The sequence below is a fragment of the Poromitra crassiceps genome (assembly GCF_964638095.1).
Source record: "Poromitra crassiceps genome assembly, chromosome: 20".
In the NCBI taxonomy this organism is placed as follows: Eukaryota; Metazoa; Chordata; class Actinopteri; order Beryciformes; family Melamphaidae; genus Poromitra; species Poromitra crassiceps.
Window position 1 is genome coordinate 6,933,376 of NC_139637.1, and position 26,660 is coordinate 6,960,035.

Sequence of the window (26,660 nt, forward strand, 5' to 3'; positions counted from 1 at the left end):
GGGCCGGGTCGGGGGGCATCGGTGCTCTTCATCACTGGTCGAGGGCTGCCGGTTGGTTTAGAACAGCTTAGGTAGGCGATAGATTAGCTACAGCCTAAGGCTGACCTGTTAGTGTTCAGGCTAAAATCAGACTAGAGCAGGGTAGGATAGGCCAGATTAGGCTGTAGATTAGCTAGATACTATGTCCCAGTTAGCTCTGGTTAATGCTTAGAGTAGTCAGTTGTCTGATCTTCTCCCCCCCCCCCCTCTCTCTTTCCCCCTTCCCCCGCTTCCTCCCTTCTTCCTCCTCCTCCAAGCGCAGCCTTCGATACAATCGATCATAAGATCCTCCTAGACCGCTTATCTAACTACGTAGGTATCCGGGGCACTGCCCTATCCTGGCTAAAGTCATATTTGTCTGATAGGACACACTGTGTCTCATATAAAAATATTATGTCCACATTCTCCTCAGTGAAGTTTGGTGTACCGCAGGGATCAGTCCTGGGTCCCTTACTCTTTGGAGTTTACTTACTGCCTCTTGGCGAAATTTTCCGTAGATATGGCATTAACTTCCACTGTTATGCCGACGATACCCAAATTTATATACCAATTAGACCAGACGATCGCTCTAAACTCGCTAATCTTGAATCCTGCTTAATCGCTGTTACAGATTGGATGTCAAATAATTTCTTACGACTAAACGCCAACAAAACTGAACTACTAGTTGTTGGCCCAAAAACCCAACTTCCATTTCTCACTGATCTTAGTCTGAACATTGAGAACTGCGTAATTACTCCAAACTCAAAGGTGAAAAACCTAGGTGTTACCTTTGATCCTACTCTGTCATTCGATGCTCACATTAAGGACATCACTAAAATAGCTTTCTTTCATCTTCGCAATATCTCAAAGATCCGTCCCTTGCTAAATGCAACGGATGCCGAAACCTTAATACACGCCTTTGTTTCATCTAGACTCGATTACTGTAATGTCTTATTCTCTGGCCTTCCACTTTGTAGCACAAATAAATTACAACTCGTGCAAAACGCCGCTGCTAGAATTCTAACTAGAACTAAGAAGTTTGATCATATAACTCCGGTCTTAATCTCCCTCCACTGGCTCCCAATTCAGGCCAGATCAGACTTTAAGGTGCTTCTGTTAACCTATAAATCTTTGCACGGGCTCGCACCTCCGTACTTATCTGAGCTAATCATTCCTTATGTTCCCACGCGTACTCTCCGCTCACAGGACGGTAATTATCTTACCGTCCCTAAAATTAAGAAAAAATCAGCAGGTAGCAGAGCATTTTCTTACCGTGCTCCACATCTCTGGAACCAGCTTCCTCTGTCAGTTAGGGAAGCTGGCTCCATTGAAATCTTCAAAACTAGACTCAAAACCCATTTATTCTCCCAATCATTTGGTTGTGCTTGATGGTTATGTTTGATGATGTCATTCTCTAGAAATATTTATTAGCTCTTGAGTACATACAATCCTGAATTGCTGAGCGGGCTGTCTCAAGCCAGCAATATCAGTATAAACTTAGACTTGACCTAATTTAAATAATATGGCATCAGTCGACCCAGTAGCCTAGATAGAAAATCAAATAGTTTGGTGAATAAACTTAGTCCTGAACTGCTGAGCGGGCTATCTCAAGCCAGCAGTATCAGTATAAACTTAGACTGGACCTAATTTAATAATATGGCATCAGCCGATCCAGTAGCTCAGATATAAAATCAAATAACTGGTGAATAAACTTAGTCCTGAACTGCTGAGCGGGCTATCTCAAGCCAGCAGTATCAGTATAAAATTAGATTTGACCTAATTTAATTTAATAATATGGCATCAGCCGATCCAATAGCTCAGATATAAATTCAAATAGCTGGTGAATAAACTTAGTCCTGAACTGCTGAGCGGGCTATCACAAGCCAGCAGTATCAATATAAACTTAGACTTGACCTAATTTAATAATATGGCATCAGCCGATCCAGTAGCTCGGATATAAAATCAAATAGCTGATGAATAAACTTAGTCCTGAACTGCTGAGCGGGCTATCTCAAGCCAGCAGTATCAGTATAAACTTAGACTTGACCTAATTTAATAATATGGCATCAGCCGACCCAGTAGCTCAGATATAAAATCAAATAGCTGGTGAATAAACTTAGTCCTGAACTGCTGAGCGGGCTATCTCAAGCCAGCAGTATCAGTATAAACTTAGACTTGACCTAATTTAATAATATGGCATCAGCCGATCCAGTAGCTCAGATAGATTTTAGCTGGTGAATAAACCTAGCCCTGAACTGCTGAGCGGGCTATCACAAGCCAGCAGTATCAGTCTAAACTTAGACCTAGACTACCTAGACCTGAATTAGCAGTATAATATTAGTCATCCTAAATAATTCTAATAAATTTTGATTTGACCCAATTTTATTGTTGTCTATAGAGTTAGTTCCACCTCTGCGCAGATTCCCCCGCTCTCTTCTCTCTCTCCCCCTCAGGTGTCCTTCATTGGCCTGACGTACACCCCACCGCTGCAGCCCTAGGTCCGGCCGTCATCGCCCTAGCCACCTGTCGTCACTCTAGGCCATCTACCCACTACTCCTTCTACTGTCTGACACCCCGGGCTCATCACCATCACCGACCCCTATCCTCATCATCCTGGTCACCTGCTTGCCTAAGGGAAGGGGGGGGGCGCCCCCCCAGCCCCCCGCCCCCGCCGCCTCATCATCACCTCCAACTCCTATCCTCCCCTCCTCTTAATCATCACCTCCGACTCCTATCCTCCCCTCCCCTCCTCTTAACCCATGTCACCAACGCGGACTCATGGATTCCTCAGATCATCCTCATGGAACTCCCATTCCTGTTACCCCTTTTTTCACCTAGCTAATTAACTAGTATTCTCTAAACCTACGAACACTTAAAGACTGCATTTTCTACTTCTTTTTGGACTCTACTTTTTAGATTTTCAACTCCCTTCCCTGATCTTAGGATAATTTAAAAATTACATTTTTATATCCCTTCTGTTGGACTCTTTTTTACATTTTCAATTTTCTGTTCTCTTGTAAATTTTATTTCCATAATAAACCATTCACAGAGTTTCATTATCGGAAACTCTGTGCATGGTTTAGCCCGGCATCTCTCGGCCTGTCTCGGAAGGGAGTCCCCAGATGGGGGTCCGCTGCTGTGGCCTGGGTGGGCCCGTCCCCCGCGTGGCCTGCTCTCACGCTCTCAGTCACTATGCTGGTGGCTGGGGGCTGGGGGGGCGGGTCGCGTGGGGGCTGGGTCCGCCCGGGCCGCAGCAATGGGCCCCTAGCACAACGACCTCACAAGGTTCCTCCTCAGCCAAGTCACTGGGGCAATCCATGTGGCGATCCATGTGTGGATTGCCACCATATGGTGGACAGGTTTTCTTGCGTTCACTGGGGGTGAGGGGGTGCCGCTGTGTCCCGGCCTGGCCTTCCCTCCCACGCCTTATGTGGGCGGGGGCCGGGTCGGGGGGCATCGGTGCTCTTCATCACTGGTCGAGGGCTGCCGGTTGGTTTAGAACAGCTTAGGTAGGCGATAGATTAGCTACAGCCTAAGGCTGACCTGTTAGTGTTCAGGCTAAAATCAGACTAGAGCAGGGTAGGATAGGCCAGATTAGGCTGTAGATTAGCTAGATACTATGTCCCAGTTAGCTCTGGTTAATGCTTAGAGTAGTCAGTTGTCTGATCTTCTCCCCCCCCCCCCCTCTCTCTTTCCCCCTTCCCCCGCTTCCTCCCTTCTTCCTCCTCCTCCAAGCGCAGCCTTCGATACAATCGATCATAAGATCCTCCTAGACCGCTTATCTAACTACGTAGGTATCCGGGGCACTGCCCTATCCTGGCTAAAGTCATATTTGTCTGATAGGACACACTGTGTCTCATATAAAAATATTATGTCCACATTCTCCTCAGTGAAGTTTGGTGTACCGCAGGGATCAGTCCTGGGTCCCTTACTCTTTGGAGTTTACTTACTGCCTCTTGGCGAAATTTTCCGTAGATATGGCATTAACTTCCACTGTTATGCCGACGATACCCAAATTTATATACCAATTAGACCAGACGATCGCTCTAAACTCGCTAATCTTGAATCCTGCTTAATCGCTGTTACAGATTGGATGTCAAATAATTTCTTACGACTAAACGCCAACAAAACTGAACTACTAGTTGTTGGCCCAAAAACCCAACTTCCATTTCTCACTGATCTTAGTCTGAACATTGAGAACTGCGTAATTACTCCAAACTCAAAGGTGAAAAACCTAGGTGTTACCTTTGATCCTACTCTGTCATTCGATGCTCACATTAAGGACATCACTAAAATAGCTTTCTTTCATCTTCGCAATATCTCAAAGATCCGTCCCTTGCTAAATGCAACGGATGCCGAAACCTTAATACACGCCTTTGTTTCATCTAGACTCGATTACTGTAATGTCTTATTCTCTGGCCTTCCACTTTGTAGCACAAATAAATTACAACTCGTGCAAAACGCCGCTGCTAGAATTCTAACTAGAACTAAGAAGTTTGATCATATAACTCCGGTCTTAATCTCCCTCCACTGGCTCCCAATTCAGGCCAGATCAGACTTTAAGGTGCTTCTGTTAACCTATAAATCTTTGCACGGGCTCGCACCTCCGTACTTATCTGAGCTAATCATTCCTTATGTTCCCACGCGTACTCTCCGCTCACAGGACGGTAATTATCTTACCGTCCCTAAAATTAAGAAAAAATCAGCAGGTAGCAGAGCATTTTCTTACCGTGCTCCACATCTCTGGAACCAGCTTCCTCTGTCAGTTAGGGAAGCTGGCTCCATTGAAATCTTCAAAACTAGACTCAAAACCCATTTATTCTCCCAATCATTTGGTTGTGCTTGATGGTTATGTTTGATGATGTCATTCTCTAGAAATATTTATTAGCTCTTGAGTACATACAATCCTGAATTGCTGAGCGGGCTGTCTCAAGCCAGCAATATCAGTATAAACTTAGACTTGACCTAATTTAAATAATATGGCATCAGTCGACCCAGTAGCCTAGATAGAAAATCAAATAGTTTGGTGAATAAACTTAGTCCTGAACTGCTGAGCGGGCTATCTCAAGCCAGCAGTATCAGTATAAACTTAGACTGGACCTAATTTAATAATATGGCATCAGCCGATCCAGTAGCTCAGATATAAAATCAAATAACTGGTGAATAAACTTAGTCCTGAACTGCTGAGCGGGCTATCTCAAGCCAGCAGTATCAGTATAAAATTAGATTTGACCTAATTTAATTTAATAATATGGCATCAGCCGATCCAATAGCTCAGATATAAATTCAAATAGCTGGTGAATAAACTTAGTCCTGAACTGCTGAGCGGGCTATCACAAGCCAGCAGTATCAATATAAACTTAGACTTGACCTAATTTAATAATATGGCATCAGCCGATCCAGTAGCTCGGATATAAAATCAAATAGCTGATGAATAAACTTAGTCCTGAACTGCTGAGCGGGCTATCTCAAGCCAGCAGTATCAGTATAAACTTAGACTTGACCTAATTTAATAATATGGCATCAGCCGACCCAGTAGCTCAGATATAAAATCAAATAGCTGGTGAATAAACTTAGTCCTGAACTGCTGAGCGGGCTATCTCAAGCCAGCAGTATCAGTATAAACTTAGACTTGACCTAATTTAATAATATGGCATCAGCCGATCCAGTAGCTCAGATAGATTTTAGCTGGTGAATAAACCTAGCCCTGAACTGCTGAGCGGGCTATCACAAGCCAGCAGTATCAGTCTAAACTTAGACCTAGACTACCTAGACCTGAATTAGCAGTATAATATTAGTCATCCTAAATAATTCTAATAAATTTTGATTTGACCCAATTTTATTGTTGTCTATAGAGTTAGTTCCACCTCTGCGCAGATTCCCCCGCTCTCTTCTCTCTCTCCCCCTCAGGTGTCCTTCATTGGCCTGACGTACACCCCACCGCTGCAGCCCTAGGTCCGGCCGTCATCGCCCTAGCCACCTGTCGTCACTCTAGGCCATCTACCCACTACTCCTTCTACTGTCTGACACCCCGGGCTCATCACCATCACCGACCCCTATCCTCATCATCCTGGTCACCTGCTTGCCTAAGGGAAGGGGGGGGGCGCCCCCCCAGCCCCCCGCCCCCGCCGCCTCATCATCACCTCCAACTCCTATCCTCCCCTCCTCTTAATCATCACCTCCGACTCCTATCCTCCCCTCCCCTCCTCTTAACCCATGTCACCAACGCGGACTCATGGATTCCTCAGATCATCCTCATGGAACTCCCATTCTTGTTACCCCTTTTTTCACCTAGCTAATTAACTAGTATTCTCTAAACCTACGAACACTTAAAGACTGCATTTTCTACTTCTTTTTGGACTCTACTTTTTAGATTTTCAACTCCCTTCCCTGATCTTAGGATAATTTAAAAATTACATTTTTATATCCCTTCTGTTGGACTCTTTTTTACATTTTCAATTTTCTGTTCTCTTGTAAATTTTATTTCCATAATAAACCATTCACAGAGTTTCATTATCGGAAACTCTGTGCATGGTTTAGCCCGGCATCTCTCGGCCTGTCTCGGAAGGGAGTCCCCAGATGGGGGTCCGCTGCTGTGGCCTGGGTGGGCCCGTCCCCCGCGTGGCCTGCTCTCACGCTCTCAGTCACTATGCTGGTGGCTGGGGGCTGGGGGGGCGGGTCGCGTGGGGGCTGGGTCCGCCCGGGCCGCAGCAATGGGCCCCTAGCACAACGACCTCACAAGGTTCCTCCTCAGCCAAGTCACTGGGGCAATCCATGTGGCGATCCATGTGTGGATTGCCACCATATGGTGGACAGGTTTTCTTGCGTTCACTGGGGGTGAGGGGGTGCCGCTGTGTCCCGGCCTGGCCTTCCCTCCCACGCCTTATGTGGGCGGGGGCCGGGTCGGGGGGCATCGGTGCTCTTCATCACTGGTCGAGGGCTGCCGGTTGGTTTAGAACAGCTTAGGTAGGCGATAGATTAGCTACAGCCTAAGGCTGACCTGTTAGTGTTCAGGCTAAAATCAGACTAGAGCAGGGTAGGATAGGCCAGATTAGGCTGTAGATTAGCTAGATACTATGTCCCAGTTAGCTCTGGTTAATGCTTAGAGTAGTCAGTTGTCTGATCTTCTCCCCCCCCCCCTCTCTCTTTCCCCCTTCCCCCGCTTCTTCCCTTCTTCCTCCTTCTTGTTCTCCTCTCTTTCCATGCTCTTTCCTCCCCCACATCCCACCGCCCCCCCTCCCTTCTCCTGCTCTCTCCTCCTTCTCCCCCCCTCTGCTCCTTCTCCTCTTCTCCCCTATTTTCCTGAATCCCTGCCACTTCCTGCTCTCCCTTCTCTCACATTCCCCCTGCTCTCCTTCCCCTGCACCCTCCCACCTCTCCTTCTCTGCCTCTCTCCTCCTCTCTGTCCTCCCCCCTCTCTCACATTCCCCCTGCTCTCCTTCCCCTGCACCCTCCCACCTCTCCTTCTCTGTTCTCTCCTCCTCCACATTTCCCATTTTCCCCCCACCCTCGCCCTCATCCGGGCCCGTATCCTACTCCCTCCCTCCACCCTAGACCCTACCTCTACTCTACCTCCCCTGTACCCTTCCACCTCTCCTTCTCTGTTCTCTCCTCCTCTCTGTCCTCTCCCCTCTCTCACATTCCCGTTGCTCTCCTTCCCCTGCGCCCTCCCACCTCCCCTTCTCTGTTCTCTCCTCCTCTCTGCCCTCTCCTCCCTCTCACATTCCCCCTGCTCTCCCTCCCCTGCACCCTCCCACCTCTCCTTCTCTGTTCTCTCCTCCTCCACATTTCCCATTTCTCCCCACCCTCGCCCTAATCCGGGCCCGTATCCTACTCCCTCCCCTCCCCCAACCCTAGACCCTACCCCTACCCTGGCTCTCCCTCCCCTGTACCCTCATCTCTCCTCCTCTGTTCTCTCCTCCTCCACATTTCCTATTTTCTCCCCACCTCCCCCCTCTCCTCCCTCCTCCCTCTCCCTCCCTCCTCCACTCTCCTGCTTTCTTCAAATGTTCAAATGTTATCTTTATTCTGTATATTCTTGTTACTGTGTGTTAGCTAGAATCAGCTAGACATACTTTCTGTGAAGCCCTCTGAGACATGCTTGTGAATTAGGGCTATATAAATAAACTTGACTTGACTTGACTTGAAAACTAAACTTTGACCCCAGCCCAGGCGGATCAAAATAGTTAATCAATAATTAATTATACACAGACAATAAATTATACACAGACAATAAACGTTTTTAAAACGTATGCATTGTTAAACAAATTCTTTTCTACATTTGTGTGTTATTGTGGGAAGGGAGGAGAAAAACAAATAAAAAATTAATTTTTCTGATTATATTTTTTTGTTTCGTTTTTTTGTTTTTTCTTTCTTTCCCATGTGGCTGAGCCTGTTTGTCTGTTTTGTCTTGTTTGTGTAAAAAAAAAAAAAAAAAAAAAAATTTTTTTTTTTTTTTTTTTTTTTTACATTTTTCTGAACGTGGCTTGCGGGCGCCACAGCGCCACCCCGCGGGCGACTGGTCGCCCGCGGGCGACTGGTTGGCTACCACTGCTCTAAAGCATACCACTCATTCTACTCTAAAGCATGGCATCCCCTCCTTTCCCTGTTCTCTCCTCATACTCTCTCTCATACTCCCCCTGCTCTCCCTCCCCACCTCCTGCCTTTCCTGAACTATCCTCCCCCACTATTCTAAAGCATGGCACCCATTCTATTCTATACCATGGCACCCATGATCTTTCTCCTTCCCCCTTCCCCTGCTCCTTCCACACCTCTCCTTTAGGGATGCACCGATCGATCGGCACGCGCCACCGTGCACAGCCGGCTTGGCGAGGTGAACGTGAGCATTGTGTCCAGTATAACCATTCCCCGACCTGCATTCTCCATTCCACATCAGCGCTGCTGCCTCAGCCTGTCAGTCATGTTGTAACGTGGATACAGGAGAGACTATTTGTTTCGTATTGCAAATAGAACGACATGAGAACGACGGACATAATAATAAAAATGCATCGGACTCACAAGTGTGCAACGTTTTCTGTGCGTGACGATATTTTTTCGGATGGCAGATAAAAATACGCATACCAAACTTCGGACTGTGTGTAAACTCCGCCTGATATTCAGACTGAAGATCGTTACTGTAACTCATAAACTAATTTCCCCTCTACTCAAGAGGACTGGTCTGGAGCCAGTCTATAAACTCCTTGTCCATGGATCATTTTGATGTTCTGTTGCACCTGTTTTCTTTTTGAAAAGTAAATGCATGATAGCTGTGGGATATAGGCTATTGGATTTAATTTAATTTTTGTATTCATTGTATTTGCACAAAAAAGCTCTGTCCAGTAACCTGGAACACTTTTATTTTGAGATGTGTTTGAGATGTGTTTGAGTGAGACTTCATGCAAATGATAAGAATTGTTTATTTGTTTATTTGGATCCCCATTAGATGTAAGAATTGTTCTATGAATCTTAATTTTCAAACAAAGTTACAAAAACTTTTGTGTAAGCTGTCAATTGTTGTTTTTAGAAAAAAAATCGGAATCGGCAAAAATCGGTATCGGCAAGTCAGACTATTCAAAAATCGGAAATCGGAATCGGCCAAGAAAATGGCAATCGGTACATCCCTACTCTCCTTCCCTGCTCTCTCCTCCCCCACATTTCCCATTCCCTCCCCACCTTCTCCCTTTCCCTGCTTTCTCCTCCCCCACATCCCCCGCTCTCCCTCCCTCCTCCCCTCTTCTGCTCTCTCGTCTTTCTCCCTTCCCCACCTCCTCCCCTTCCCTGCTCTCTCCTCCCCTTCCCTGCTCTGTCCTCTTTCTCCCTTCCCCACCTCCTCCCCTTCGCTGCTCTCTCCTCCCCTTCCCTGCTCTCTCCTCCCCCACATTTCCCATTCATGTGGGAAATTGACCTCATCACTTTCCTACTCTCTCCTCTCACATTCCCCCTGCTCTCCCTCCCCTGCACACTCCCCACCTCCTCCCTCTCCTGATCTCTCCTCCCCCACTATTCTAAAGCATAGCACCCATTCTACCCTAAAGCATGGCACCCTTTCTATTCTATATTTCTATATTTTCTATATTTCTCTATCATATGATTGTTCAATGTGTTTTCCTTACTACTGTAATTGCTACTGTTGTGTCAGCTAGAATTAGCTAGACATATTTTCTGTGAAGTCCTCTGAGACATGCTTGTGAATTAGGGCTATACAAATAAACTTGACTTGACTATGGTCTCATGCAGTCACAGTAACGTACGTGCTATACTAGTTGACTGTTGTCTTTGCAGTGTGTTCAAGTGCACATTTTTGGCCGCGACACAGGAGACGTGAGGTGATGCAACAGTCGGCATTCTTTGTCTTTTGAAGTTTTGGTGGTGTGTTGCAGCCTTAAGATATCTGCTGGAGAAAATAAAATCCATGCACAGATTTACCTCCTATAGGTCCACAAATTTCACATATATTATTAAGCTCCGCCAGCACCACACAGCTTCCGGCTCGCTGGTTGCTCGCCAGCGCATCCCAGTGGGGCGGTGCTTATAGTAAAAATCTTGTCTAGAAGTATTAATATTGAACATGTCACGTGTCTAATTTGCACTATTCAACACTGCATTTTCTCAGTGTCTCAGAAACACACTCGGCAAGTTTGAAGTCGATCGGACGAACGGCTCTCGAGATGTGTGATAAACAGAGAACATACAGACAGACGGTCGTGCATTTATTAAGGAGATAAACACTTACACTTCCTCAGACCTGGTTTCAACCTCTGGACTCCACCATGGTCCACACTGTGGGGCAAACAAAGTCAGACCAGAGTATTCTATTTGAGGACAGAAACAAAACCTTCCCTATGAAGGGTTTTCCATATAATAGGGACCGTTCGTTATTTATGGAAGGGGTCAATGGAGGAAATAGGGGAGGGTGATGCTTTTTAAATATATACCTGAGAGAGTCCAGTCTCCAGTGTGGATCCTCCAGTGCAGCAGAGAGCAGCTCCACTCCTGGGCCTCCTGGATGATTGTAGCTCAGGTCCAGCTCTCTCAGATGGGAGGGGTTGGAGCTCAGAGCTGAGGCCAGAGAAGCACAGCCTTCCTCTGTAAGCAGACAGCCTGACAAACTGCACACACACACACACACACACACACACACACACACACACACACACACACACACACACACAAATTAATCCATGTCAGATTTGATTAGTAGCCTACTGTGAAATTAGTTGTGATAATGCTGTCAAATTCTAGCAAAACGGTTACTGCCTCATACAGTTGGCTGGTCAGCTCTGTGGTTATGTGCTGCAGTTTGAGAGTTCCCTACTCACTGTCTGACAGAATATTAGAAGTCCTTTCTACTTTTTCAGGTTTCAACAACTGAGGCAGCACAGAGAGGAAAGAATGAAATGCCCTCATGGAAAGTCATTCAGAGGGGCTATGAAGGGCTAAATGTTGGTATCACACCTGGTTTAAAAAATACATGGACAGAGAAAATCACCCACAGGTGTTTGTCTGCTGATAGTAATCTGTATGTAAAGCAGGATGTAAATGGCCATCTGTTGATCAGGTTAAAGAACAACAACAATGCTGGCAGTTGTTGGGGAATGTTTGATTGGTGTGCTATGGGCTAAAGCAGGGATACTCAACTGGCTTTGCCCGGGGGCCACTTTTTGAACCACCAAGCAGAATGTTAACAAGCATTATAAAATGGGTACCTCAAATCAAGCAATCTGATTGGTTCACAGCCATTGTATAATTCCAGTAACCGAGTTCAATAACCCATGGCCATGGGCTATTGGTTACCATGGCAACTCTCTTACTAAATGGCAGTGCTGCGCTCGAGCCAAACAGCTTTCTCCTGATCTGCTGTATGGAGGGTCACTAGTCCTTCAAGTCTTTGTACAATGAGTCATTATGGACGCATGATGGCGCAACTCTCTTACTAAAAGTACGTTACTTGGTGTCGGCATACGGCTCTGGGGCCGGTTGCACCAACTGGTCTTACACTGGTCTTAACTGCCTGTAACAGAGATCTCCGCGGAGACCTTTTTGACCGTCATCGTCGTAACTGCGGTCAACTGAGCCGTGTTCGTCGTAACACCGCCAGTTCGCTGTCTTTGAAAGCACGACGTTAGATTATAACTAACTAGTTGTGTGGCTTAGCCTTCCAAAATGTTGCCGTTAGTTTTTTAGAAGTTAATACATAGAATTGGGAACGTTACATTCAATTTCATTCAGACTGTCTTTCTGGCTCAATCGCCGCCATTGGTGCAACCGGCCCCTGGTCGGGCTTTGCTCTCAGCAAGCGCCAGGATTGGCCAATGTCGACTTCAGTCTCCAGAACGATCCAATCAAATCACCCGCACGTCTATCTTCTTGCTAGAGGTCCCGCCTTACAGTATTGTTTCAACTGACTCTTAAAGAAAAACCATGCCAGTCGGACTTATAGTATTATTATTATTATATTATTATACTTGGAAACCGTTTTATAAAAGCAATATAGCACTCGAGCAGCGTGTGTTGTGAAATATATCACACTGATAAGCTGTTATCCCACGAGGCCTGCGGCCTCGTGGGATAACAGCTTATCAGTGTGATATATTCAACACAACACACTTGCTCTCATGCTATATTGCTTAATTATACCATGGTCTGGGTGAATACTCGATTCTGATTGGCTGCAAGGTGTCCATTAATTTGTGATAATGTACAGTGATAATGTACACCTAGCTAAATGGTCTGTTCACCGTTCATATCAATGCGCCAGGATTACGACCACGACAGAGCCGTTTGAGCTCTATACCACCGTTAACGCTTAATATGGCACTTTTATAAGTTTAGAAAAAACATTAGTCGGTCAAAGTTAGCTTGACTCTAGAATTGCGCCAGGTGCAGCAGGCACTAAGCGGCCATTTTATCCAATGATAGCCTAATCTTGAGCAGCCGAGGGGACTATTTTGTCTCGCCAGTTCTCAACTCATATTCAAGGTTATGAAAACTAGATTTTGATTGCAAAATGCATGGAAATATAAATGAATGGTCTTGTTTTGTTTCTTTGGCAAGTGACCATGGTATAAGCGGGTTAATGCACTTCAAGGTGTCCATTATCCAGAAATTATTGGACTTCGCGGCTTCACCTCGGACGGTTTACGCCTCCACGTCGTCCAATAATTTCTGATAATGGACACCTCGTCGTGCATTAACCCTTACATAATCAGAGTGAGAATGTAAACCCAATATCCAGTGTATTGGAGGTACTGTACAGCAAAAGGTAGAAATTCAGTTTCTTCAATTCAGTTCAGTTCTCAAATGTGTTCAGAGTAAACCCTCTACCCAAACAAATCAATAAAGGAGCTCTCTTCAAAAGAAAATTAACCTACTTATCCTGTGTGCACACAGCCGACCTGTTTGGTTACATTTATATCATATAAATTCAGTAGGCTACATATAGTAAGTGCCTGGGTGGCAAGCAGGCTGCAATACTTGACAATTTAGCTGGAGCTCAGTCAAACTTTATTTAACAGAAGGGTTGAGTAAGCGCTGCGTGGGTCCTTAGTAAAATCACTGAAACAGGTGCTCTTTGGTGAGGGTGGAGAGAAGCATGAGAAAACGTTCAAGTTGGATCCTTGTAAAAGTAAAAAAATGGAGTAGAGTACAGGAAAAACTTGAAAAATCCAAGGCCACTCTGTTTCAGGTAGAACAGTTAAAAAGCCTTTATTGTGGCATGGCTCAATCTTACACAATTAAAAAGACCAACGCGGTTAGCTACAGAGAGCCTTCATCAGGGTAGAGGCCCAACACTGAAATGCATGGCATTTCATGGTAATAGAAGTCATCCCCAAATCTGCCAGAGGAGGGGATAGACTCAAACATCTCCTCCAAAGAGAAACCTTTTGGATTGTAACCCTAAAAGCAAATGATGATATTGATTTATCTCCATTTCTCTGAGTCAGACATTGTTTTTTGTTATTGAGATATTTTGCTCAGTTAAATTTATTTGGTTCCTCATCCTGTAGCTTCCTGGGAGGTCTCTATGGCCTCAAATTTGTAGGCTGCACAATTGTTGCTGGTACTGTATTTAGTTCCTCCTGTCAGGTTGGAGTGTTATTCCTCCAATTCCCTTGCCCTGAGCCTGACCCGGAGGATATGTGAAGTGTAACCTTTCAGACATGAGGCATGTTGCTTTCATACATGTGGAGCATGTAAAGTAGGGTGTAAAGTAGAGAGGGGGTGGGGGTGGGGGGAATTTGGACATGACCACACAATGGGGAGTTGTGAAAACTGACCACACAGCTGTACTTCACTGTCTGAGCAAAGCAGCTACGAGCAAGGTTTTCGATTGTTATTAAACAGTCTAATTTTAACTCATTGAGTGCCAAGGACGAGTATGTTCGTCAATTCAAATACTAACGTAGAGTGCCAAGGACGAGTATGTTCGTCAATTGCGTTTTTTGACGGTGGGACGTGGATCAAAGCCAGATCCATCTCCTGTGAAAGTATGGTGGATGTTGAATGTGTAAAAGCTATTTTAGGGACCCATTAGGTGGCGACAGTGCTCTCCAGATTAGAGAAAGGCGAGGAAAAAAGAGAGAAGAAGTAATGGGGAAACGGAAATCGCATCGATATGCACGCAGGGCCGCATACAACCATTGACAGTAAACACAGACCCAGACAGCAGGCTCGATAGACAGAGACAGGCAAACAAGCTAGAATATCTGATGCCCACCAGCAGTAAATCAAGACCAGCAAGAAGGTGTAGGGTCTGCGCACGCAGGGGCCAGCGCTGCTGGTTGCAGCTAAAAAATATTTTAGCAAAATTCCTTTGTTTTCACTGTTTTATTGAAGGAAATTATTTTTGAGGTGTCATTACATCAGAAAATATTAGCTTCAGAGTCAATGATGTGCTTGAAATGCTTCATTTCACAAAAGGCTGAATATCTTTCAACAATATTTCTGCAACGTAAAAAAATGTTTTTATCATTAGACACTAGAAAACTACTTGCAAACTGTATGATTATGAGCCAATATGACTATGCATGTACATACTGGTACAGCAGTGTCACAGCAAAAAACAAAAACATGCTGCAAACTAGCCAAAATAAAACCCTAAGGTTAGTGTTAAACATGCACTCACGAGCCCACATAGGACCAGCTCACTTCAAAAAGGTGGGCTGGCTCCCTGTGGAGCAGAGAGTCTCGTTTCTGAAACTAGGATACATGTATAGAATGGTTAATGGAACTGCCCCTAGGTATCTTAGCTCCTGCATCGTTCTGCGTGGCCAAGTCCATGGACGGCAGTTACGGTCAGGGACACTAGCCGTTCATGAGCCTAAAACAGGCTCCAAAGGTTTTTTTTATACAGCAAGCCGGCTGTGGAACTCCCTGCCCAGGGCCATCCAAAACATCCCCACTTTAGCCAGCTTTAAGAGGGCTGTAAAAAAGCAGCTACAGGCATAGGTTGCAGCATGCACCAAGTAGATTTAATGTTTTTAATTCAAAATGTCTCATGTATTTTAAAAACTCAGAATTCAGAATGCTGAAATCTGAATTCTCGTGTGTGTTTTATACAGTATGTGCTCTCTCTCTCTCTCTCTTGCCTTCTCTCACTCTTACTTCTCTTCTCTACTACTCCCACTTCTCTTCTCTCACTCTTCTTTCTCTTCTCTACTAGGGACCACATTGGAAATAAGCTCCAGGACTTCAAAGCCCTGGGACTTTCATGTGTTTTTTTTATCCCTGTACGCCAATTCTTTGCATTTTACTTCTACATGAAATGTTTATGTGCTTGTACTAAATAAAATCAATCAATCAATCAATCAATCTCAGCTTCTAAATTGAAACGTGTGTTTTTGCTTAAATCAACCTATCTTCTCCGGCTGATAACTAAAGAACGGAAAATGATATCAATAAACTTTTTTTTGCAGATGATAGAAGAGAGTCTGATCGTTCTTTGTGTGTGTTCGCTGTTTACATAGTAATATCACACAATATTCTGTGGGCCTCGAGAAATCACTGAAAACGCTCTGAAACGCTCCCGTTCTCCAAAAGTGGCTGGCACTCAATGAGTTAACACGTTCACTGCCAATGACGTGTTAATACGTCAAAAAAAATCCAACGGTTGACTGCCAATGACGTGTTAACACGTTCACTGCCAATGACGTATTAATACGTCAAAAAGAATCCAACCGTTCACTGCCAACGACGTATTAATACGTCAAAAAAATGATTTTTTTTTTTTGACCGTGGGATGTGCATCTAACCCTTTTACATCTCTTATATAAGTATTGGACGTGTACAACGTGTACAACCCATTCCACCGACCCACTAAGTGGCGACAAGGAAGGAGGAAGGCAAGCAAAAAGCAGTGTGACGAAGCCATTCTCATGAAAATGGATTGGCGAAAACGCTTTCGTTTTCGCGCTGATTGCTGGCAGTGCGGGATTGCAAATTTGCATAATAGATCACGGATGGAACACACTTTGAAACACGCAGCATAAATATGACCAGAATCGCAAAAGCTTCATCAAAGCTCTCAACCAAAACTCCAAGAAGCGAGCGAGTCCAACCAGACTTCCTCAAAGAGCGGCCGCACAGACAGGCACAGCCGCACAGCAGCAGCAAAGCAGTGAGACTGGTGACAAGCTTGTGACACGGCCGCTGGCTGCAGCCAAGAAGAACGCCCACGGAGGGAGGAGTTGGAAGCAGAGGGGAGTTTCCTGCTGTTATGGAGGAAATTACTGTTCAAAACTATTGTTTAGGTCTTACTGATGCCAAAAATGAATGGTTAAAGTGACTGTTCTATCGAATTTCACAAAAGCCGTTTATCTCTGAATAATTTTTCTGACGCTGAAACCATGCTGTATTCAACTGCTAATGCTTACATAACTACTAACTCTACAAACTAACTCTTTTAGACAGAGAAAGCACACATTCTATTAGTTATTTTGAGATATTGTGTGTTCACAAAATCTTAGCAGAAAAGAATCCTCGGGTCTTGAAAGATGAGCCAGAATCCTCAAAAAAAACCTCTGGCAGAACCTACCTACAGTAAAAAAAAAAATGGCTGGCAGTGAATGTGTTAATACGTCAAAAAAAAATTTTTTTTTTTTTGACCGTGGGATGTGCATCTAACCCTTTTACATCTCTTATATAAATATTGGAGCCACCGAACGTGTACAACCCATTCCACCGACCCACTAAGTGGCGACAGTGCTCTCCCAGACTAGAAAAAGCAGAGCCAAAACTGCAGGGGAACACGCGATGAAACCATTCTCATACTGTAGAATGGATTGGCGAAAACGCTTTCGCTTTCGCGCTGATTGCTGGCGGTGAGGGATTGCAAATTTGCATAATAGATTACGGGTGGAACACACTTTGAAACACGCAGCATAAATAAGACCAGAATCGCAAAAGCTTCATCAAAGCTCTCAACCGAAACTCCAAGAAACGAGCGAGCCCATCCTCGCCCAGCGGCCGCCAGCAGACAGGAGCAGCAGCAGCAGCAACAGAAACGAGCTTGTGACACGCCCGCTGCAGCCAAGAAGAACACACACGGAGGGAGGAGTTTGAAGGAGAGGGGTGTTTCCTGCTGTTATGGAGGAAATTACTGTTCAAAGCTATTGTCTGACGTCTTACTGATGCCAAAAATGAATGGTTAAAGTGACTGTTCTATCGAATTTCACAAAAAGCTATTTATCTCAGCTTAAATTTTCAGATGCTGAAACCATGCTGTATTCAAGTGCTAATGCCTACATAACTACTAACTCTACAAACTAACTCTTTTAGACAGAGAAAGCACACATTCTATTAGTTCTTTTTAGATATTTTGTGTTCACAAAATCTTAGCAGAAAAGAATCCTCAGGTCTTGAAAGATGAGCCAGAATCCTCAAAAAAACCCTCTGGCAGAAGCTACCTACAGTAAAAAAAAAAACAGCTGGCAGTGAATGTGTTAATATCGATGCCTCACATCTTACCTCTAATAGTAGACGAGACCAACGCAGAGTAGTCTCGCTTGAACACCGAGTGAATCGGCCAGTGTTGTCTTGATGATTAGTCTGTCTGCGGCCGGGGCAGATCAGGAAGTGAAATGAAACGGTTTGCGGCAGCCACTTCGGCCATAACCACAAAATAACAAAATTACTTCCAAACAAACTGTTAGAATATAACGAGAGATGTTCGCGAGAGTAGCAAGCCCCTGGATGTAGCGAGCATGGCGTTCTCCTTGTTTATGGTATGTTGCTAGGAAGAGCGAAACGGTTGAAGGCAGGCAGCTGCCGTAAAACGTTTCATTTCAGTTCCTGGTCTATCCGGCCCGCCGGAAGACAGACACAGACTCTATAATCATCAAGAGAGCAATCTCCGATTCACAAGGCTTTGGTCTCAGCTACTATTATAGGGTAAGATGTGATGCATCAATATTACATTCAGACTGTTTAATAACAATTGAAAATCTTGCTCGTAGCTGCTTTAAGTGAATCGCATTGACATTCAACAAACTATCATGACATGCAAAGTCTGAAAACAAGTTGCTAAAAATAGATAATGGGCGATAACTGCTAACGTTCACGGCATATAATCGTTTGCGCATAACGTTAGTAATTAATTAAACAACCCTACAACTCACGCCCAGATGCATCGATTTCCTCGAGTCTCAAGTGCTAAAAATAAAACAGGTCTTTGCTATGTTCAGTCCTAAAATGCGTCAACCCCACTAGAATTATACAGAATACAGGAAGCTAGACGTTTTTACCTTCAAAATAAAATCAATGTTGTATTGCTTAGTAACAAGAAATCAGAACGGTCGACTCACTACGGGTTAAAATTGACTTTTCGAAGGGAGCAGATATTCTTCAAGTTTATCTCTGTTCTGTATCTTTCGGATAACACACACAAAAAAACTTTACACGTGCATTTACTTCATTTAATTGCTATTATTGCGAAGGTTATACCCTGAAGTTTCCGTTTATACTGCCTGACTTGACGCTACTTGGAATTTGCGGTTCTACACGTGAATCTTCACAAATGCTGTGTAAACATTAAATCAAAGGCATGAACGCAACCAGATCCAGATACCCTACCTAGCAATGTCCAATACTGGGAAGCAGGATGACCCTCGCGTCCAAAAATGCTAATTAAATGTGTGTGCTGTGCGAAGCTATGCAGAAATGAAATAAGATCAAAGCCATGAGCATTTCAATCCAGCAACATGTAGCCTGTTGGCTGACACACACGGAGCAGGTTCGAGCTTCATTTGGAAAAACTGAAACGGCATGATGTTTTTTTTGCTCGCTCATTCACATACAGTATAATAATAATCTGCCACGCTGGCTTTCTGTCTCTCTCCCTCTCCTCATGCACTCACTGAGCTGGCTACTTCACGGAGCTCTTCTGTCCCTGATACAAGGGCTCGAGGTTGTCTTACCTCCGGATAATAGGAGGGTCCCGGGAACTCGCATAGCTCACCAAAATGTGTTCATACATACATACACCGCCATCCGGATGCCCTCTAGATACTGTAACTCCCGAATTCCAAGGCATGTCTGAAAGCGGCTTATGGTATTGCCGTTCAGTCACCCAAAATACAAATTCTAACAGCGCCAGAAACACTCACATGTACATGTTGTGACTTGTGTACTCACCACGCGATGAAATATAAACAGTGTTGGGCGTGTTACTGTAATTACTTACTTTTCCAGTAACAAAGTAATATAAGGCGTTACAATTTCCAAAACCGTAATTATATTACAGTTATTAATCCAAGAAATCCGCCAGAATGCAGTGTTTTCTATGTAAAAAGAGAAGAAAAGAAAAAGTAATCCTCACGATCTCAGGTAGACCTGTCACGCAGATGCGCACACATACGTCAGAGCGTGGTTGTGCACAACACGGGACGCCGGCTACTTCACAGGCAGGAATTATTTCCTGTGCCTCTCTGTGGTGCATCTGAGTGGGATCAGCCTCTCACTGAACGTGCTCCTGTGTTTGACCAGCACGCCGTGGAGTGGGTGAGAGTCATTGTTCATGATGGAGCATAGCCTGGTCAGCATTCTCTTCTCCGACACCGCTGTCAGAGAGCTCAGCTCCAGCCCCACAATGTCCCTGGCCAGTTTGTTGGTTCAGTTTGTTGAGTCTGTTGGCGTCCGCTGCCTTCAGCCTGCTGCCCCAGGACACGATAGCATACAGGAAGGCACTGGCCACCACCGACTCATAGGAAATCCTCAGCATGGTCCGGCAGACGTTGAAGGACCTCAACCGTCTCAGGAAGTAGAGACGGCTTTGCCTCTTCTTGTAGAGTGCTTCAGTGTTCTTAGCCCAGTCCAGTTTATTGTCAATGTATACTCCAAGGTACTTGTAGTCGTCCATGATGTCCACACTGACTCCGTGGATTGAAACAGGGGTCACCGGTGCCGGTGTTATGATCAATTAGGGTCCGGGTCGGGTCCGATTCTATCACTATCTATTCTATCATTATGTGTAATACCCGAGTAGACCTGTGAAGACCTCTATAAAGGATTGAACATGTTGAATCTGACCAAACATCTCCAAACAATTCCAAACAACGACAGCCAGCAACGGGGCACCAAACAAACATCTGTGTTTGTCGGAAAAGGTTTGATTGGTGTACCATGGGCTTAAGGGATACTGACCTGAGACTCTCCAGTCTACAGTTTGGACTCTCCAGTCCAGCAGAGAGCAGCTTCACACCTGGATCTTCCAAGTCATTGTTACTCAGGTCCAGCTCTCGCAGACTAGAGGACTGGGAGCTGAGAACTAAGGCCAGAGCTTCACAGCTTCTCTTTGACAGCTTACAGCCACTCAACCTGGGGAAGAATTAGCCATGAACAAGAAATTTGAAAATAGTTTTTTCTGTATATTGCATTTCATATTGAAGACATCAAGTTATGCATGCACCTACAGAGATTTATTGGAGGCTTTGACCAGCGGCAGCAGCCCCAGGAGAGCCTCCTCTGCGCGCGCTGTGTTTTCATACATTTCTCTCGTGATCAGCGCTGATCAACATGTTCAATCCTTTATAGAGGTCTTCACGGGGCTACTCGGATCCTAGGACCTGGGACCCGACCCGAGACCCGTACGGGTCCGGGTCCATATTTATTATGATCAATTGGGGTCCGGGTCGGGTCCGATTCTATCACTATCTATTCTATCATTATGTGTAATACCCGAGTAGACCTGTGAAGACCTCTATAAAGGATTGAACATGTTGAATCTGACCAAACATCTCCAAACAATTCCAAACAATGACAGCCAGCAACGGGGCACCAAACAAACATCTGTGCTTGTCTGTGTTTGTTGGAGAAGGTTTGATTGGTGTACCATGGGCTTAAGGGATACTGACCTGAGACTCTCCAGTCTACAGTGTGGACTCTCCAGTCCAGCAGAGAGCAGCTTCACACCTGGATCCTCCAAGTCGTTGTTACTCAGGTCCAGCTCTCGCAGACTAGAGGACTGGGAGCTGAGAACTGAGGCCAGAGCTTCACAGCTTCTCTTTGACAGCTTACAGCCACTCAACCTGGGGAAGAATTAGCCATGAACAAGAAATTTGAAAATAGTTTTTTCTGTATATTGCATTTCATATTGAAGACATCAAGTTATGCATGCACCTACAGAGATTTATTGGAGGCTTTGACCAGCGGCAGCAGCCCCAGGAGAGCCTCCTCTGAAGCAGAGTATTTCTTCAGGACAAACACATCGAGCTCTTTTTCTGATGACAGTAAGATGAAGACCAGAGCTGACCACTGAGCAGGGGAGAGTCCGGCTTTGGAGAGACTTCCTGAACTCAGGTGCTGTTGGATCTCCTCCACTAGAGAATGGTCATTCAGCTCATTCAGACAGTGGAACAGATTGATGCTTTTCTCTGAAGAGGGATTCACCTTGATCTTCTCCTGGATGTACTGGACCGTTTTCTGATTGGTCTTCAAACTACTTCCTGTCTGTGTCAGCAGGCCTCTTAGGAGAGTCTGATTGGTCTCTAGTGAAAGACCCAGGAGGAAGCGGAGGAACAAGTCCAGGTGTCCATTTGGACTCTGTAAGGCATACATGGGCAACATACGGCCCGCGGGCCGTATGCGGCCCGCGGGCGCCCCCTGTGTGGCCCGCGATGGAATTGCAAAAAAAAAAAAAAAAAAAAATTTTTTTTTTTTTTTTTTTTACAGTGCACCTAAACGCAACATGCAAGATACCCGCTGAATAAGTGTCCAAATGTTCATGTCATTCTGGCCAATACTCTGTTATAGCATTTCAGGTCTGGAATATGGAATATCTTTCAATAATATTTATGACTAAAAGGCTAAAAGTAATCTCATGTGTAAGAAATGACTGTTGAAGTTGAAATGACATTGAAGTAGAAATTTAAATAATTAACTTGTTGGTTTTGGATTTATTTAGCTTCAAGGTGCATTTTTGTTCTTGTGTGACCCTCAACACAGGCTTTGAGAATCCCGGGCCACTTACTGATACTTATGCTTAAATTAATCGACTCATATTCTGGTTTATTTCAAGAAAAACATTTCGGCTAGTGGAAATTCTAATTGGCTGGTAACTTTAAAATCTAGCAGCCATATTGGCAGGTGGTGAAAAAAGTAAATTTCAAGCCCTGCAGGGAGAGCAGGTGGCGACATAGGAGTGAAAAAAGGATCAAATATTGGTGGTTAAGACTGAATAATGACATCACAACTGTTAATTTAAAATGAGTTATTCCTCTAAACCTGGCTTCAAATGCCCCAAATTTTTCGCGCTGGCGCCGTTCAGCCCTCAGCAAAATCTGGTAGCGAGGACATTTTTTTGTGGCCCTCTCTATCATCAAAGTTGCCCATCCATGGGTTACGGCATGACCATATTTGTTCGGCCCCCGGCAACAATCTGGGTTTCTCATGTGGCCCCCCATGAAAAATAGTTGCCCACCCCTGCTGTAAGGCCTTGTCCACAGCACTCTGGTAGAGGCGTGTTAGTTTAGATTTGTCTCTTGATAGTGTTGACCACCAGGATGTTGATTGACTTTCTGACAGTAGATTGACACCAGTGTTGATGAAGGACAGAAAGACATAAACTGCAGCCAGAAACTCCTGAATGCTCAGATGGACAAAGCAGAACACAGTGTCCTCGTTCAGCCCACGCTCCTCTTTAAAGATCTGTGTGAACACTCCTGAGTACACTGAGGCTGCTCTGATATCAATGTTACACTTTCTCAGGTCGGCTTCATAGAAGATTAGGTTGCCTCTCTCTAGCTCCTCAAAAGCCAGTTTTCCCAGAGAGAGAATCATCTTCCTGCTCTCTTTATTCCAGATTGGATCTGTTTCAGCACTCCCATGATACTTGACATCCGCCTGTTTGGACTGAACCAGCAGGAAGTGGATGTACATCTCAGTCAGGGTCTTGGGCATGTCTCTTCTCTCTCTGGTTTTCAACACAAGCTCCAGAACTGTAGCAGTGATCCAACAAAACACTGGTATGTGGCACATGATGTAGAGGGTTCGTGAAGTCTTGATGTGGGAAATGATTCTGCTGGCCTGCTCCTTATCTATGAATCTCTTACTGAAGTACTCATCCTTCTGTGAGTCAGTGAAGCCTCTCACCTCTGTTACCATGTCAATGCACTCAGGAGGGATCTGCTTGGCTGCTGCCGGTCGTGTGGTCATCCAGAGGTGAGCAGCGGGAAGCAGTTTCCCCTTGATAAGGTTTGTCAGCAGCACGTCCACCGAGGTTGACTCTGTAACATCAGTCACAATCCTGTTGTTCTGGAAGTCCAGAGGAAGTCGACACTCATCCACACCGTCAAAGATGAACACAACTTGGAACTTGTCAAATCTGAAGATTCCTTTGGTCTCAGGAAAGAAGTGATGAAGAAGTTCCACCAAACTGTACTTTTTCCCTTTCAGCAGATTCAGCTCTCGGAAAGTGAATGGAAACGTGAACTGTATATCCTGGTTGGCTTTGTCTTCAGCCCAGTCCAGAGTGAACTTCTGTGTTAAGACTGTTTTCCCAATGCCAGCCACTCCCTTTGTCATCAATGTTCTGGTTGGTTCATCTCTTCCAGGTAAGGGTTTAAAGATGTCTTCACTTTTGATTATTGTTTCCGGTCTCACTGGTTTCCTGGATGCTGCTTCAATCTGTCTCACCTCATGTTCATCATTGACATCTCCACTCCCTCCCTCTGTGAGGTAATGCTCTGTGTAGGTCTGATTCAGAAGTGTTGGGTTTCCTGCTTTAGCAATCCCCTCAAACAGACACTGGAACTTTTCCTTCAGACTGGATTTGTGATTACGTTGGCACACTCCAGCAAGAGTTTCTGAAAGGACAAATTACATCAATCAGTGGATGTTATAAAATAAAGTGCCAGAGGCCACTTACTTGGACAGTTTGGTGGTCTCAGGCGCAACCAAGGCGACACTCGTTGAGGGAGGTAAGAGGAAGGAAAAAAGGTAATCAGTGGATGTTGCTGTAAATATGAGAAGTGTAAATATTAATATGTGAATGCATACTTTTCCTAACCACATGGCATCTATTCTGCTCATCACTGGTGGACAAACAGGTTCTGACTGTGTGTGCTACCCAATGTGAAATGCATCTGTGGTGGCATTTGTTCTTAAATAATACTGTGTTCAGCATTATACACCCACATGAATAAATCAATGATTTTAGCTGATGATTCATGAGGATTGTGAATATTATTTTGCAATCTGGAATTGAATCAATCTTTCTTGAGAAATGTCTATATTTAACTAATCATATATCTCCCATTTTCCCACCACTTCCTTCCTCCATCATGTTAAAGCTGTTAAAGCCTCTTACTGCTGTGCAGAGAGTCAGCCAGCTCCTCCTGCTTCATTCTCCTCAGGAAGAGCAGTGTGATGTTTAGAAAAGCCTCCTCCTCCTCCCTCGGACTCTCTAAGCATTCTGGGTAATCCACACTCAGAACCAGCTGGACTCTCTTCAGCTCCTTCTTCACAAAAGTGACAATGTTCTCCTCAAGCAGCTGCAACAGAATAACATTTGAATTAAACATTCTGAAAAATAATAATACTGTAATAACATCAGATCCACTGGTCTAAAGAGTGCAGCTTGAAGACCTCATCAACCAACAATCTTTATTTTACCAGGCAAGAAGTTAGTTAAGAACAAATTCTTATCTACAATAATGACCAGGAAGTAGGCAAAAGACCTCCTGATGGAACAGGGTTTGGGGAGAAATAGTCTCAATGCCAGACCCATGAGAGTTGTTACGCTGATACACTACGTTACTGCATGCTGCAGATCTCTCTCTGGGTCTGGGACACTCCCCTCAGCCAGCTGGGGACGGAAGTGAACCGTTCACTTGGCCAGTGATTGGCCAGTGGTGGATTCAGTCTCCACCACTCAGTAACGACTTTGCAATCTGTGATCAGACGACACGGGAGTAGTGTCCTCTAGAGAGAGAGTGGCGTCAGCGGAGGACCAAAATGTGAGACTCATTAGCCAATGAACAGCCAGGAATGGGTCTCGCGCTACTTTTGCATGCTAAAATAAAGCTGATAATGTACAATTTGATTCAAGGGGGGGAAAACCCTTTCAGAGTACAACACAAACTGTCTATTTTGCTGCAACTCGGCAGTGCTGCTTAATCCAGGACCTTAATTCCTGGAACTCTTGAGAGTAAAAAACTGGTCCATTGGAGTGAATGGAGATGTCGGGACTCTTCTATCTACATGGCTCTGCATGGGAGGCGCAGCCCATTTTTCGAACCGCTCTCTCATTGGTCCTATGACCTGTCACTCATTCAAATTCAACCCGCCTAGACCCGCCCTCAAACCCCAGCAGTGGCTGTGAAGTGGCACAGACTCATTTGTGTAGTATGCGGAGCGCAGGGATTCAACATAATATTTGAGTCTTGGGAGAGACTAGAGGAGAAACAACAACAACAACAACAGACCAGAGTAGTTGTTTTGTAATTCAGTAGCTGCAGTAAAATGTGTTGTACATTTACACACCATAAATATGGAGTCTAGGTCTGTTTGAAGCTCCTGGACAGACTGACCACTGGGAACCTCTGACCTCTCCTGGTGGACTCTGGAGAACACATGAAGTATTAGGTCATATAATGTTACGCACGCACGTGCGCACGCGCGCACGCACGCACGCACGCACGCACGCACGCACACACACACACACACACACACACACACACACACACACACACACACACACACACACACACACACACACACACACACACACACAGTGAAATCAACTGTAAATTAGGGATGCACGATATGGATTTTTTTCAGCCGATACGATAACCGATAAATATCTGCTTCTCCTGGCCGATAACGGATACAATAACCGATAATTATTTCACATCTTTGTATTTAAAGAAATAAGTTCTTAACCTGTATTTTATGCACACCTGGGGTGACAAGACAGATGTGATGAGCAAAGATGGATGATTTAAAAGACTATTCCATAGCTCTGACCTAACCAAATCTAACTGACATCACTACTGTGAACACAAAACAAAGAGCACTTCTGATATAATATATATGACTGTTTTAGTAAAGTATCACTCAATTAAACAATACAAAAAATAAAGGCTTTTATTGAACTGAACCGCTTAGTCTGCAGATAAAACACAATGACAAAAGGCAGGCTAGTAATTTAG

General features: G+C 44.8%; 1 protein-coding gene across 1 annotated transcript in view; it reads right to left on the reverse strand.

The window, feature by feature from the left end:
- Positions 1-26,084, reverse strand: part of LOC310794529 (uncharacterized protein) — a gene marked incomplete at its 5' end in the record, with an annotated part of 124,221 nt that extends 98,137 nt beyond the window's left edge. Inside the window, 6 exons of the mRNA XM_083656499.1 lie at positions 10,953-11,126; positions 20,656-20,825; positions 21,380-21,539; positions 21,635-22,044; positions 23,044-24,314; positions 26,057-26,084. Of these exons, the coding sequence (XP_083512625.1) occupies positions 10,953-11,126; positions 20,656-20,825; positions 21,380-21,539; positions 21,635-22,044; positions 23,044-24,314; positions 26,057-26,084 (2,213 nt within the window). The remainder of the gene's footprint in view (positions 1-10,952; positions 11,127-20,655; positions 20,826-21,379; positions 21,540-21,634; positions 22,045-23,043; positions 24,315-26,056) is intronic.
- Positions 26,085-26,660: the final 576 nt, after the last annotated feature.